This window comes from Pelodiscus sinensis, chromosome 24 (genome assembly GCF_049634645.1).
Source record: "Pelodiscus sinensis isolate JC-2024 chromosome 24, ASM4963464v1, whole genome shotgun sequence".
NCBI lineage: Eukaryota > Metazoa > Chordata > Testudines > Trionychidae > Pelodiscus > Pelodiscus sinensis.
This window is the reverse complement of record NC_134734.1, coordinates 14,744,158-14,757,246: the sequence shown is the minus strand read 5'-3', so window position 1 is coordinate 14,757,246 and position 13,089 is coordinate 14,744,158. Positions and strand designations below refer to the sequence as shown.

Here is a 13,089-nt window from a genome sequence, read left to right as displayed (position 1 = left end):
CACATCAGAAAGGCATTCGGTGTGTTGTTCAGTGCCTTTGCTACACTGAAAGTTTGTCTTTTGGGGGGGGGGGGGGCAGAAATGAATCATCTTCCCTCCACCCCCCCCCCCCCACCTTTAGCTCTTTGCTTCCCCTCCTTTTTCCCCTGGTCCTGTCCATGATGAGGAAAGGGAATGCAGTACCAGGAGGCCAGCAAGCACTCCTGGCACTGAACCCAAGGACACTTGGCTACTGCTAGCCAACCCTGCGCAAGTCAATGCCCTGCTCTGTGCCTCAGTTTCCCCTCCCACACATTTTGTGTTTAGGCTGTCAGTTCTTTGGAGCAGCGACTGTCTCTTACTAGCATATGTCCAGCACCTGCTGCGACAAGGTCTGCTCTAGGCCCTACCAAAACACAGGGGCTACATTACACTACATGTTTCTTGCATAAGAAGCCTTTTGCGCAAGAGTTTTTGCTCAAAAACTTCTTGCACAAGAGCACGTCCACACCTCAAAGCACATCGCAAAAGCCATGTGCTTTTGCGCAAGAGAGCATCCACACTGCATGGACGCTCTTGCTCAAGAAAGCTCTGATGGCCATTCACAGAATGGCTATCAGAACACCTGTGCTTTTTCCCCATAGGGGTTTCTTGCACAAACCTCTGGAGCATCCACACACGCCTTTTTGCGCAATAGCTGTAGGGCAAAAAGGAGTTATGCCTCACAGAAGGAGGTTTAGCTACACCGGCAAAAGCCCTCTGTTCTGCCGTTTAACTGTTGATTTACTTGCGCAAAAGTGCATTTGAGGTGTGGACACTCCACGGGTGTAGACGTAGCCAGAGACTAGTTGTCAGATAGTAGAATTGGCCCAGGGTGGAATTTAACCAGGAAATGAAGGGTTCACACCCCTGGCATTTGTTAAAGCATCAGCTGGAATCCTCGGCCCTGATCTAGTGTCCACAATTGCAGCAGGGTTCAGAGAAGAGGCAGGAGGTGATGAAGGGACCAGAGAACACACCCAACAGGGGCATGCACAAAACAGCTCAATCCCATTTAGCTTCACAAAGGGAAGGTGAAGGGGTCACTGGCTCCGGATCTGTAAGTCGACGCATGGAGAATTAACAGGCAAGAAAGGAGAATTTGAGCCAGTGGCTGGAAGCAGAAGTTAGTTAGAAAGAAGGTGCAAATTTTTCACAGGGCGGGTAATTAACCATCAAAACAGTTTACCAAGAAAAAAACACCAACAAATGGTCTGGTAGCACTTTATAGACTAAACAAAACATGTAGATGGTATCATGATCTGTGGCCACGAAAGCTCATGAGACCATCTACATGTTTTGTTAGTCTATAAAGTGCTACCAGACCATTTGTTGTTTTTTTCTGTACAGACTAACTCGGCTACCCCCTGAAGTTTACCAAGGGTTGTGCTGGGTTCTCCATCACTGGAGACTTTTCAATCAAGATCAGCTGTTCCTCTCTGAAATCAAAGAGGGTACGTCTACACTTGCTCCCTATCTCGAGATAGGGATGCAAATGTAACTGACTGAAATTGCTAATGAAGCGGGGATTTAAATATCCCGCGCTTCATTAACATAATCTCACCCGCGTGCTATTCCGATCGCCAGCTGATTCGAACTAGGAAGTGCACTCCGGGCTGCGTTAGTTCGAATCACACCCCTTGGTTCGAACTAACGTTACTCCTCGAAAAATGATTGATATTTAAATCCCCGCTTCAGTAGCAATTTCGGTCGGCTACATTTGCATCCCTATCTTGAGATAGGGAGCAAGTGTAGACGTACCCAGAGGTGCTAACCCTATGGCCTGTGCTGTACAGCACACCAGCCCTGAGGAGAGGCGGGGGGAAGAGGGAGATGCTCTCTGTGAATGGGGAGAATGGAGGGATAATGAGGGGAGATATTGAAATGGGGAAGGGGGGGAAGGAGTGTTCCCTGTCAGCTGTGCGCTTGTGTGGCCGCTCAGGAGAATTTCCAATGCCGTCCAGCTGATTAGCAGAACGCTCACAGGTAGGTTTGTGTTTCTGTTGGTGGTGCACGTACAAAAATGTCTTCCACTCATAGATGGAAAAGATTAGAGGGAACATTAGGTTCAGAAGAGGGCAACAAATGAGTAGCGGTTTGGAACGAGTCCCATGTGAAGAGAGATTTAAAAAGACTTGGCCTTTGGCTTAGAAAACAGGAGACTAAGGGGGGATATGACAGAGGTCTATAAAATCATGACTGGTGTGGAAAAAGTGAATAAGGAAAAGTTATTTACTTATTCTTACAATATAAAAACTAGGGGGGTCATCAAATGAAATTAATAGGCAGCAAGTTTGAAACAAACAAAAGGAAGATTTTCTTCACTCAGCGCAAAGTCAACCTGTGGAACTCCTTGCCAGAGGATATGGTGAAGACTAGAACTTTAACTAGGTTCACAAAAGAGCTAGATACATTCATGGAGATTAGGTCCATCAATGGCTATTAGCCAGGATGAGTAGGAATGTTGTCCCTAGCCTCTGTTTGTCTAGAAATGGCTGACGGGAGGGACCCCATGAGGATTCCCTGTTGTGTTCCCTCCCTCTGGAGCATCTGGTATTGGCCACTGTCAGGAGACAGGATGCTGGGCTGGTCGGACCTTTGATCTGACCCAGTATGGCCGTTCTTATTGATGGGAAAGCCCTGTGCTTCTCCCCACACCCTCGGTGGCTGGGGTCTGAGAGCCGAAGCCCCCTCCGCTCTGCCTGTCCTATCCTCCAGGCCTGGGAGAGCCTGGAAGGAGGGACAGGGCTGGGCCAGGACACCCTCCCTCCCTGCAGTCAGCCTGATCCCACACAAACACACTGATCACTCCAGTCCCTCCCTGGCACCTCACTTGTCTCCCTCCTCCCCCACACCCCACAACAGGGGGGAGACAATGGGGAGGAAACATAGCGAAGTCGCGCCCTTGGAAAGTGGAAAATATTGGCTGGTAGCCAGAGAGATGTGCCCCGCCATCGCCTTCTGAGCACTTCCACTGTGGGGGCACTAGCCCTCTCATAGTGCAGTTCCCTCAGCCCAGAGTCAGACAGGACCATCGCATCCCAGCTGGCTTTACGATCTAGGAATGTAGAGACATGCGACCCGGGCATCGCTGCCACAGGCCTTCACCATCAGCAGCCATTTCTCTTCCCCAAAAGAGGGGAAAAAAATTGCTTATCAAAGAGAACATGCCCCTGAACAGGAACTGCTCTGCCTTCCTCCTTCCCCTGCAGGCTGACAAAGGAAGCCACAGAGTCTGGCTGAGAGAACAGATGAGGACTGGAACAGAGAGCACTGGGCAGGGGCTGCCCGGCTGGGTTAGGAGTCTGTTGTGTTGTGAACTCCCTCCTGCCCACCCAGACTGCCCTACTGGGGCCATCTTGTTTTCTGTTCACCTCCCTACCCGACTGGCTTTATCCATCTCAGCCAATATCCCCTCTCCCTCCAAAGTGCATCAGATTCCTGTTGAGTCTCCTCTCACCTTATATCAGACCATTGGTCCATCCAAGCCAGTATCCCTGCCTATTCTGGCCAGTTCCAGAGGCTTCAAAAGAAAGGCATCTGGCCCTGCTGATACAATTGTTGCAGGCATGTGGTGGAGTGCAAGCAAAGGGATAATTCCTTCCTGATCCATGTCAGGTTGGGGACAAGGATCTGAAGCACAAGTGCTGGTAGCAATAAATTGCAGAAAGGGATCTGGGCGTCAGAGTGGACCGCAAGCTAAATGAGTGAACAGTGTGACGCTGTTGCAAAAAGCAAACCTCATTCTGGGATGTATTAGCAGGAGTGTTGTGAGCAAGACACAAGAAATCGTTCTTCTGCTTTCCTCCTCGCTGATTAGGCCTCAGCTGGAGTATGGTGTCCAGTTCTGGGCACCACATTTCAAGACAGATGTGTACAAATTAGAGAAAGTCCGAAGAAGAGCAACATACATGATTAAAGGTCTAGAAAACATGACCTGTGGGGGAAGGTTGAAGGAAGTGGATTTGTTTCATCTGGAGAAGAGAGGACTCAAAAGAGATGTGGTAACTGTTTTCAAGTACCTGAGAAGGTGTTACAAGGCGGAGAGGAAAAAAAAAAATTCTCCTTGGCCTCTGAGGACGGGACAAGAAGCAATGGGCTTAAATTGTGGCAAGGGAGGTTTAAGTTGGACTTTAGGAATAAGTTGCCTAGGGAGGTTGTGGAATCTCCATTACTGGAGGTTTTTAAGGGCAGGTTGGACAAACCCCTGTTGGGGGTAGCCTGGATGGTGTTTGGTCCTGCCCTGAGGGCCAGGGACCTCATGAGGCCCCTTCCAGGTATATGATTAATTGCTGTCAACATACAGGTACAAGCAGGCAAGGAGGGGGAGGGGTACTGATCCTGTGAGGTGCAGAGCTCTCTCGCTGAAGCCAATGGGTGATGAGGACACTGAATAGCTGATGGGCAATGCTCAGCGCCTTCCAAGATCTGGCCCTCCAGACCCATTGGGCAAGTCCCCTATGGGTCAAGGGAGGAGGGGGAGATGCAGCCCCTACCTGAGCCCGCTCCAGGTCCTCCTCCTCCTCATCCTGCGACAGCAGGGATTCCAGCTCATCGTTGCTACGGATGATGGGGGCCCGGCGGGGGTCCCTGCGGTGGCGGGAGAAGTCATCCAGCTGCCCCGTGGTGGAGTCGAGCTCCTTCAAACTCACACTGAAAGAGACGCGGGCAAGCCAGACTAAGAACTCCAAAGCCAGGGACTAGAAACCCCGACCAACACACACACTGGGACTGCTTCACCCTCTCCGCCACAGCAGAGGGCACCTCGCATGCACCCCAGTTCTGGGCTCAGAACTCCCACCCCAGTTCCGACAGTGACTCCCCAGCTGTTGGACAAAGGGGTCCAACATCCCCCTCCCCCCCCCCCCCCCCCCCCCGTATGGGAAAGCTGATTCTTAACGTACGTTTACAAATCTTATAACAACCACAGAAGGCGAGGCTAGGACAGAGACCAGGTCTTCAGCACCCAGGTTATCTGCCTGACCCATGGCCCTCCCCTGCTCCCCACCAGCCACTCTTAGCTCAGAGGCCAGTCGTGAAATTGACACAAATATTCCGAGGGTCTGGAGGACAACCTACTCACCACAGCCGGCTGAACATGGTGCGGGGATGAGCCCCTCTCCAGCCCCTGTTGCAACCTCCCCTTCCCCCTACTCCTGAAAGGCCAGCACGGCTCTCGAATCTGCCTCTGGAGCTCAGAGCCCCACTTCCTGCTGCGGGCTCCACACTGTTTGCAGAAGTAGGCTGGTGGTTTGGGGGGGTGGTTATTTTTCAAAGCTGCTCGGAGCAGTGCACAAAAAAGCCAATCAACAGCCTGAGCCGGCCGCTGTTGGCCAGAGAAAGAGAAAAGCCCTCCGAGCGAAGGAGGCTTTTGTTTCAGCCGGACTCACAGAGAGGCCGTGGGGTGGGTGTAGCAACAGAGCGTGATTGGAGGGGCCTCTGGCATGCCAACAGGAGGGCGCCGTGCCATTACAGACACAGGCCCTTGGATCTCGCCATGCAGGAGCTGAAATGCTGTGGAACAAGGGACCAAAGGCCCAGCTAAAGCCTTTTTGCCACCTGCTGGGGGCTCTCAGAGAGAGCAATTGCCTCAAGCTGCCAGGAGGGGGAGCCATGGGCCTACTTTGTGGCAGACTGGAACCCAGGATCAGAGAGGACCACTGGGTCAGTCCAGGGGCTGTCACGAGCAACCCCTAGAAGCAGCCCCTTCAGAAAATGGGCAAGTGCCTTCTAAAGCTAGTTCGATTGTTGCCTCTACTACTGGGAGGCCACCCTGGGTCCTCCCCCAGCTGGGGAACCTTAAATTTCAATGGGAATTATACTCACTGCTGCTTTATCCCCAGATCTCATGCCAACCTTTGTCCTTCAGCTCTCTCCCCTCGCTGGGATTCACCCGGATGTCTTTCCAGAGAGCCCTCAGATCCCCTCCTGCTCCACCCTGGTTCTGCCACATCAGACAAGCCTGGAGACTTTCCTCCTGCAGGATCAGCTCCCCCCTCCCCACATCATCCCTTCTCGGCACCTGCCACCATCTGAATTCATCTCTCGTGACCCTGGCTGCCCGAAGCCAGCGCCTTGGCATCCATACTTCCTTCTCCCTACTGGACAGCCTAGGATGACATTTACCTTTCCCAAGGGAAAAGGCCCAAACTGGATCCTGATGTGTTCTAACTCTAAACCCCGACCCCTTGGAGCATGTTCCTCTCCCCTCCCAGCCCTGACCCAGTCTTGCTCTGCTTAGCTTACAAGAGCCAACAGGCTGCCAGGACAAAGCAGAGGGGAGGAAGGTTGGCTTAGCAGCCCCGATAGGATGGAGCCCAGTGGGGGAGTTCCAAGCGTTCACTGGGTCAAGCTGCCGGGGGGCAATAAGAGGGAATTGAAGCTGCTGAACAAAGGCAGCTGAGATCAGAAACAACAGACACTTCCCTTGGAGCAGAGTCCACATCCCCGGCCCCATCTGAGCCTAGAGCATGGGAGCAGTCCATGGGAAGCCAGTGCAAAAGAGCTGAATGCACCAAGGAGGAAAGGGCTGACGGTTCAGGGACAGGGGCTAGGACGGGAAGAGAGGGGAGACCTAGCCACGGACCAGGGCCCACTGCTTTAGGTGCTGTACAGATACACAGCAATCATATCTAGCTCTTACACAGTCTAGGCATTTTAAATATCGGTTAATTGAATAGTCAATTAACCTCATGAATTCTAATCGGTTAGTTGACTATTCTATAGTCCCTGGGAGTGGGGCTGGCAGCCAGTGTGCTCCAGCCCCACTCCTGGGGAGCCCCCTGCCACCCCGTGCTGCATGATGCCAGGAGGGAGCTGGTCCACAAGGGGAGCCAGTTTAAAAAACCAACTCCCCTAGTGGACTGGCTGCCTGCCACCCCCACTCTGCTGCCTCCGATACAGAGGCAGCAGCATGGGATGGCAACAATTCCTGCCCAGGGGAGGGGGAGTTTGAGCCCCTGGACCCAGTGCAAGCTGGAACCGAGCCAGGCTGCCTGTCCACCTGGCTCCTAATATACTTTAAATGCAGAGCCACAGTGAAAGTAGGTCCCAGAACTGGTGCAAACTGGGACTGAGCTGGGCTGCTGGCCAGCCTGCTAAAAAATTTACTGGGGAAGAGGTGAATGTGTGTAGTCTATAGCATTAACCTATAGCATTAAACTATAAGCTTTTGCTTATCAGTTAATCAACTACACTATTACATCCCTAAAACAGTCCTCTCCATCCGTGCCTCTCAAAGCACTTTACAAAGGCCAGTATCATGCCACAGCTGGAGAAACTGAGGCACAGAGTGGGGCTGTGGTTTGCCCTGCAGCTGAGGGATAAGGAGCCCTGGGAGATTTTTATCCCAGCTGACATTACTGAGTTTGAGCCACGTGGTTTAAGCCTTTCAATGCTCTTGGCAAATTATGTGTGGTACTGTGGCAAGCAGTTCCACAGGTTAACATTCCCCTTAAGGAGTACTGCTCAGCAGACATTCCCAGCACGCTGCAGAAGCCAGTTGTATGGGTTAACATCACACTGCACTGTGGCAATAAGTTAACCACCTGCCCCAAAAGTGCCCTTCAGAAACAAGATCCACAAGCCATACCCTGGCCCACAGAACTTTCTGCAACAGGTGTTTATACCCCATCCCCACCAGGAAAACACACCAGCACCTAGACACCCCCACCCACCACCTAGCTAGTTCCAGCAATTAAATACCCAAACCCATCACCATCAAGCAGCAGCATGTTGCTAAGGCTGCAAGTTTGGTGCCAAGATGACAGGAATGGGGGGGAAGGGGGAGATCTAGGCTTCCAAGCTATGGAAGGGAGAAGGGATGCTGTGAATCAGGCTTGGTACCTCAGTTGGTCGTAATCTGGGTCACTCTGCAGCTCCTTGCCTGGCTCCCAGCTGTGGCGCCGGAAGGAATCCGGCGGGTGCATGGAGGACCTCAGTTTGCACAGCCTCCGCAACGGCACACCCAGGAAGCGGTCTCCCTCCTCCTCCACCTCCCAGTCAGCCTCCGGGTCGCCATCCGGGCAGGAGCCCTGCTCCACAGCGGACATGCAGCGGCGTTTCTGGCACTGGGCCCTGCAGGGGGCGCCATCACAGGCACCCGGCCATTGCGCTGAGCTGTTCATCCTTGGGACATGGGGACAGACGGATGCTGCAGAGGAGGACAGACAGGACCAAGAGGTCAGAGGCAGGCTGAGGCAAGAGGCAATATCACAGCTTGCAGACTGGGGGTGGGGCTGGAGGCACAGGGGCCTGGCACTGCCCCCCACTGGTCAATGGAAACTTGGGGTCACTCAAGCCAATGGCCACCTAACGGGTGGAACCAGCTCCCGCCTGATCTTTAGGCAACCCAGCAAGCTCAGCTGGTTCCAGAGAGCCCCCCACCCCTCACAGTTCCTGCTCCAGTCCTCGCTCCCAGCCTTAGTCCCAGCCCGCACTCTGGTTTCTAACCAGGGTTCCCTGTAAGCAGAGCACTTGGGTAGCCACCCAGGAGAAAGTCCAATGGCATCCAACTGATTAGCAGAGCACCCACAGCCAGCATCATGTGTTTCTATTGGTGGTGCACATCCACACATGCCTCGGTGCACATAACAAAATGTATTCCACAAAAGGATGGCAAAAATGAGAAGGAACACCGTTTCTGACCCCCGGCCCCTTGCTCTGACTTAAGCTTGTTCCCGTGATCCTGACCCCAGCTTCACCCTAGAACAGGTGGCCTGCTCCCTGCGTCTACACGTCAACACTCAAATTCCCCCAAAGACCTCCGACAAGGTCCCATTCGAGGTTCCCTCTAAGCCAAGGGTGGGGAAGCTAAGGTCCGAGGGCCAGATGCGGCCCCCAGCTTGCCCGGATCTGACCCCCCGAGGCTTGGGGCATTCCCCCCAGCATTGGCGAGCTGGTGCTGGAGCTCCAGTGCCCCATTGGCGCCCCCCCATGGGGCTGGAGCACACAAAATCTACTAGCCTGGGCCTCCCAAGGCTCCCAGGTACGAGGGGAACTTCCCAGTTATCTGTTTGGGGGAGGCGGGTTTTTTTGTTTTGTTTTTGGCTTCTCACTTGTGTGTGGCCCTCGACTGACCTTTCTGTGGGTCAGTGACCCCTGACCCAAAAAAGATTCCCCAGCCTGCTCTAAGCCACACGGCTGCCTAATAATCCCCGTGCAGGGACTCAGGGCTCCCTCCAGGAACAGGGAGGATTCAGAAAGGGTTTTAGGGGCTGCAGACCATGGCCCTGGGAAGCCCCTGTGTTCTGGGTCAGCTCTTCCTGGCAGGGGCAGGCTGCTCCATAACCCCCCCCCCCCGCCCCCCCCCCAGCAGAAGCTGCACTGCCAGAGCTTGGAAGTTCCGCTTGGAGGTTCCGCCCCTGCAGCTCCCATTGGCCAGCGCCAGTGGCTCCCCCCCCCCCCACCAAACAGGAGTTGCCCCCACTCTAAGCCCCGGCCCCAGCCCTCAGCCTCCTGCCCCACCTCCCTCCCAGACCCTGCACCCCAACAAGGAGCCCCCTCCTGAACCCTAAACATCTCAGCCCCATCCTAGAGCCTGCACCCCCAACCCTGAGCCCTCTCCCACACTCCAAACCACTCGGTCCCACCCCCGCCACATTAATTTTGTTATCTGCACCAATAGGGAGGCAATGTGTCACACACCACCGCCATGTCAATGCACACAACAAAATTCATTCCACACATGGACATAAAGACTTAGAGGGAACACTGGTCCACGCCAGCCATGAGGTGAGGCAGCCCACGCCCCAGCAGCTTACAGCTCCGACAGGAAACGAGTGGGTGGGTTCTCAGCTTTGCAAACATCAGCAACCCCAAAAGGATCACCATCACTAGTACTGACTGGCTCCCTCACGGCCAGAGGATGGGACAGGCCCCCAGGAACCGAGCTGCCCTCTGGCCCCTATGCAGTGCGTCTCCTGTGGGTTACAATGACCTGATTATCAAAGGCCAGGACCCTGGGTTGTTCCTTACTCAGAAGGGGCCTGCCACTCCTGGAAAACTAAGGCTGCTGTACCTGTTGGCTACAGCTGACCCACTGTTGATCTCTCCCCCCCCCATCCTGTTCCTTTTATGAGCTCCCCCAGAAAAGCAGCCACCTTTCAAGTGGACATTAAAGCTTATTACAGCCACCAAGAGGAACTGACTTGGGCCATTTCCCCGTGCTCCCTTCAAAAGGCCCCATTCCACAAACACGTCGTGAACCACGCCAGGGCCTCGTTCAAGGGGCTGTCCTACGACTCGGAGGGCAATGCTGGAAAGAGATGAATCGGACAAGAATGTGGAACTCCAGCACCTGCGCTCCCCAATAGCTCTTAGCTGGGTCTCCCAGAACACAGCAGCTGGGCCCCCGCGATCCCCAGCGACTCTTTGCCACGTGCTAAGGGAAAGCGAGTCTCCACCCAGCCCCGAACAGCAAAGCCATGAGCCACGCTCTGGCTTTTAGAGCATCTCTCTCCATCCTACTCACCCCACCTCCCCCATTACTGCAGCATCTGCTCAGCTCGCCATCTGTGACCTAGGTATCCTCACAGCCCGGCTGGGATCCCCATTGTACAAAGGGGGAAACTGAGGCTCCATGAGGCTAAGTGATCCACCCAAGGGGAAGTGCAGCAGAGCAGGAATTGGAATTACTAGTCCAGCCATCTGCTCCAGACAAGCTGAGACCGAAGGGCTCACAGCAGAGCTGGGAATTCATCCGAGATCCGATCCAGGTGCCACACTCTCCTCCCTGCCTCTCCCTTCTGCAATTCCACCATCTTTTCCCTCCCCTCTTGCTCAAAGGGGCGACCGATGGTTTAATGAGTCTGTAGCTGCACTGGGGACTTCCTGTCGGATGCGCTGCCACTAGGCACCTCATGGACACGGCAGGGACAGAACCGCACTCCTCTCAAGCTGGCAGTATAGAGCCTAAGACACACAGAGCCGAGCACATCCCGTTCCATGCTGACTCAGCCTCTCCCCCTTAGCCGCTCATTGGAAGGTATCCACCAGCCAGACTGCTTGAACAAGTGGCCTAAGCCAAAGTCCCTTGAAGTCACTGGGCGTCTTTCCACAGACTCCAACATTAGATCAAGTCCTTCAAGGCACAGAACAGCTCAAGAGGCTGAATTACTCTGGCTTCCTCTGGACAGCTCCCTCCCACCCCCCTAAGACCAAGTGGAGAGGCAACCAGGCCCGTAAGAGCCTGGGGAAAAGGTCACCTATGGATCACTCGTCCTAAAGATCCCTCTTTCGGGCCCTTTTGTTACACCTAGGGGAGCACATGCCCCTGTCAAGCCTAGCGCACGCTCGGGGCAGACACTGGAAATGGGGGAGCCCATTCCTGCACCAGCCCTTTTGCAAAGGAGCTGGGAGGATGGTGCAACAGGGGCTAAGCCAACAGGCTTGGGTATTGGGCCTGGATATTCCGGCGCGCTAAGAGGAAAGCAAAACATCTCCCCAAGCTAAGTGCCGGCTCTCATCTCGCCACCCGAGTTACTCATTAAACGGCCAAGAACGTCTGCAGGAAAAGAGGAGCCATCTCCCCCTCCCCAGCACGTACACAGACTGCTAGTTAAATGGGCAAGCTTAGAGCAGTGTCTTAACCTTTTTTTTTTTTAATAAAGTACCCCTTTTAAAAAAAATTGTATGTACCCCCAGTACCTACAGTTTTCAGACACACACAAAAATGTTTCTACTGTTGTAACACATTTGTTTAAACAACTTAACTGTAGCTGGGCGGGAGATAACATTTTTGGATGTAAAAAGTACAAAAATAATCAAGTGCTGTAAAACTTCAAACAAAAATTCAGTTTTCTCCAAATTTCAGTTGTGTTTACTCCCCCCCAACTTCTCTTGAGGACCCCTAAGGGTACTCATTCCACTGGTTGAGATTCACAAAAAAAGCCAGTGTAAGTACCTGGCAACCCTAGCAGCACCCAGTCTATGATATATTGCTCCTGCAATATAAACAGCAACCTCTCGGGTCTTTGCTAACCTACCCCAGAACCATTTAGGAGGGGGGGTGGGAGGGGCCATGCAGGGGTGATGCCTTTCAGCCTGACCCAATGACAAGGTGCACAGTCTAGGAGCTTTCCCATCACGCAGCATCTGCACCACTGGCCTTTACTGCACCATCACGGCTACCCTTCTTCTCACACACTGCCCTCTTGGGAGCAGCATCACCCCTTTGACAAGCGGGAACAGGCGTCTTATGGCAGTCCTGGGGAGGAGGTGGCCCAGCAAGCCCAGTTCTCAGGAACCTCAGCCCCCCAGAATCTCGGCCCCCTACCAATGCCCAGTTCCCACCACAGCCCCAGGCAGGGCAGGGCTGCACTCTTCTAGCCCATGTTTTCAAAAGAAAACCAAGGCAGGGGAGCTGTAGGAAAGAGCTGTGTGGAACCGGCAGCGAGGCCAGCATTACACACTAGGGGACGGGCACTGGGAGCAGCACTGTGGCGCTCTCTGTGTGGCGCCAGACTAGGCCCCTCCTGAAACATGAGCCTCTTTCGCTGCACTGTGGCAGGGGGGTTTCCCCAAGAAGGCTAAGGCACCGAAATCCAATTTAATCCAGGCTCTTAAATCCCTCAGGCTCCATGACAAAGCCCTGCCGAAGGATCTGAACCAAAAACAGCATGGAGGACGTCTGTGGCAGAAGCAAGAGCAGAACCCCTGTATCCTCATGCCTAGCCTTGTGCTTTAACCACCAAACCAGGCCATCCTGCTGGCCTCTAGGCCGCCCCAATGTGGTGCATTTCCTGTGTATCCTGGTGACAGCCTCCAAGGCAGCTCGCTGCTGGACTGAGATCCAGATCGGAGGAGCAATTGTGGCCCGTTATAGTCCGCCTGACATTTCTGTCACCAACAGAAAACATGCAAATGGGTGGGGGGGGGGGGGGTCACAGTAGGCAGGGAGCACAGCTAATATCTAATGGCAGAAAGGAGAATTCAGTATTTGGAAAGCAACCTTAAGCTGCCCTTTAGCCATCATTAAGGCTGAAGTGACACTGAAGGGCAGTGTGGTTTAGTGGTCAGAGTCATGCCTGCATTCGCATCCTGGTTTTTAACACCAACTCATTGTGGGGTCCT

The 13,089-nt window shown here is 53.8% G+C and overlaps 1 protein-coding gene across 5 annotated transcripts in view; it reads right to left on the bottom strand.

The window, feature by feature from the left end:
• Positions 1-13,089, bottom strand: part of ARHGEF2 (Rho/Rac guanine nucleotide exchange factor 2) — a 152,575-nt gene that overhangs the window by 117,319 nt on the left and 22,167 nt on the right. For 3 of the 5 annotated variants that reach the window (XM_075907439.1, XM_075907438.1, XM_075907440.1), the window contains exons 2-3: positions 7,864-8,170; positions 4,515-4,671 (exon numbers count right to left, since the gene is read on the bottom strand). In XM_075907439.1, coding sequence (XP_075763554.1) covers positions 4,515-4,671; positions 7,864-8,144 — 438 coding nt within the window. In that variant the 5' untranslated portion in view covers positions 8,145-8,170. Of the gene's footprint in view, positions 1-4,514; positions 4,672-5,101; positions 5,246-7,863; positions 8,171-13,089 lie in introns of those variants that run through there. The other 2 variants (XM_075907441.1, XM_075907442.1) reach the window with 2 other exon arrangements.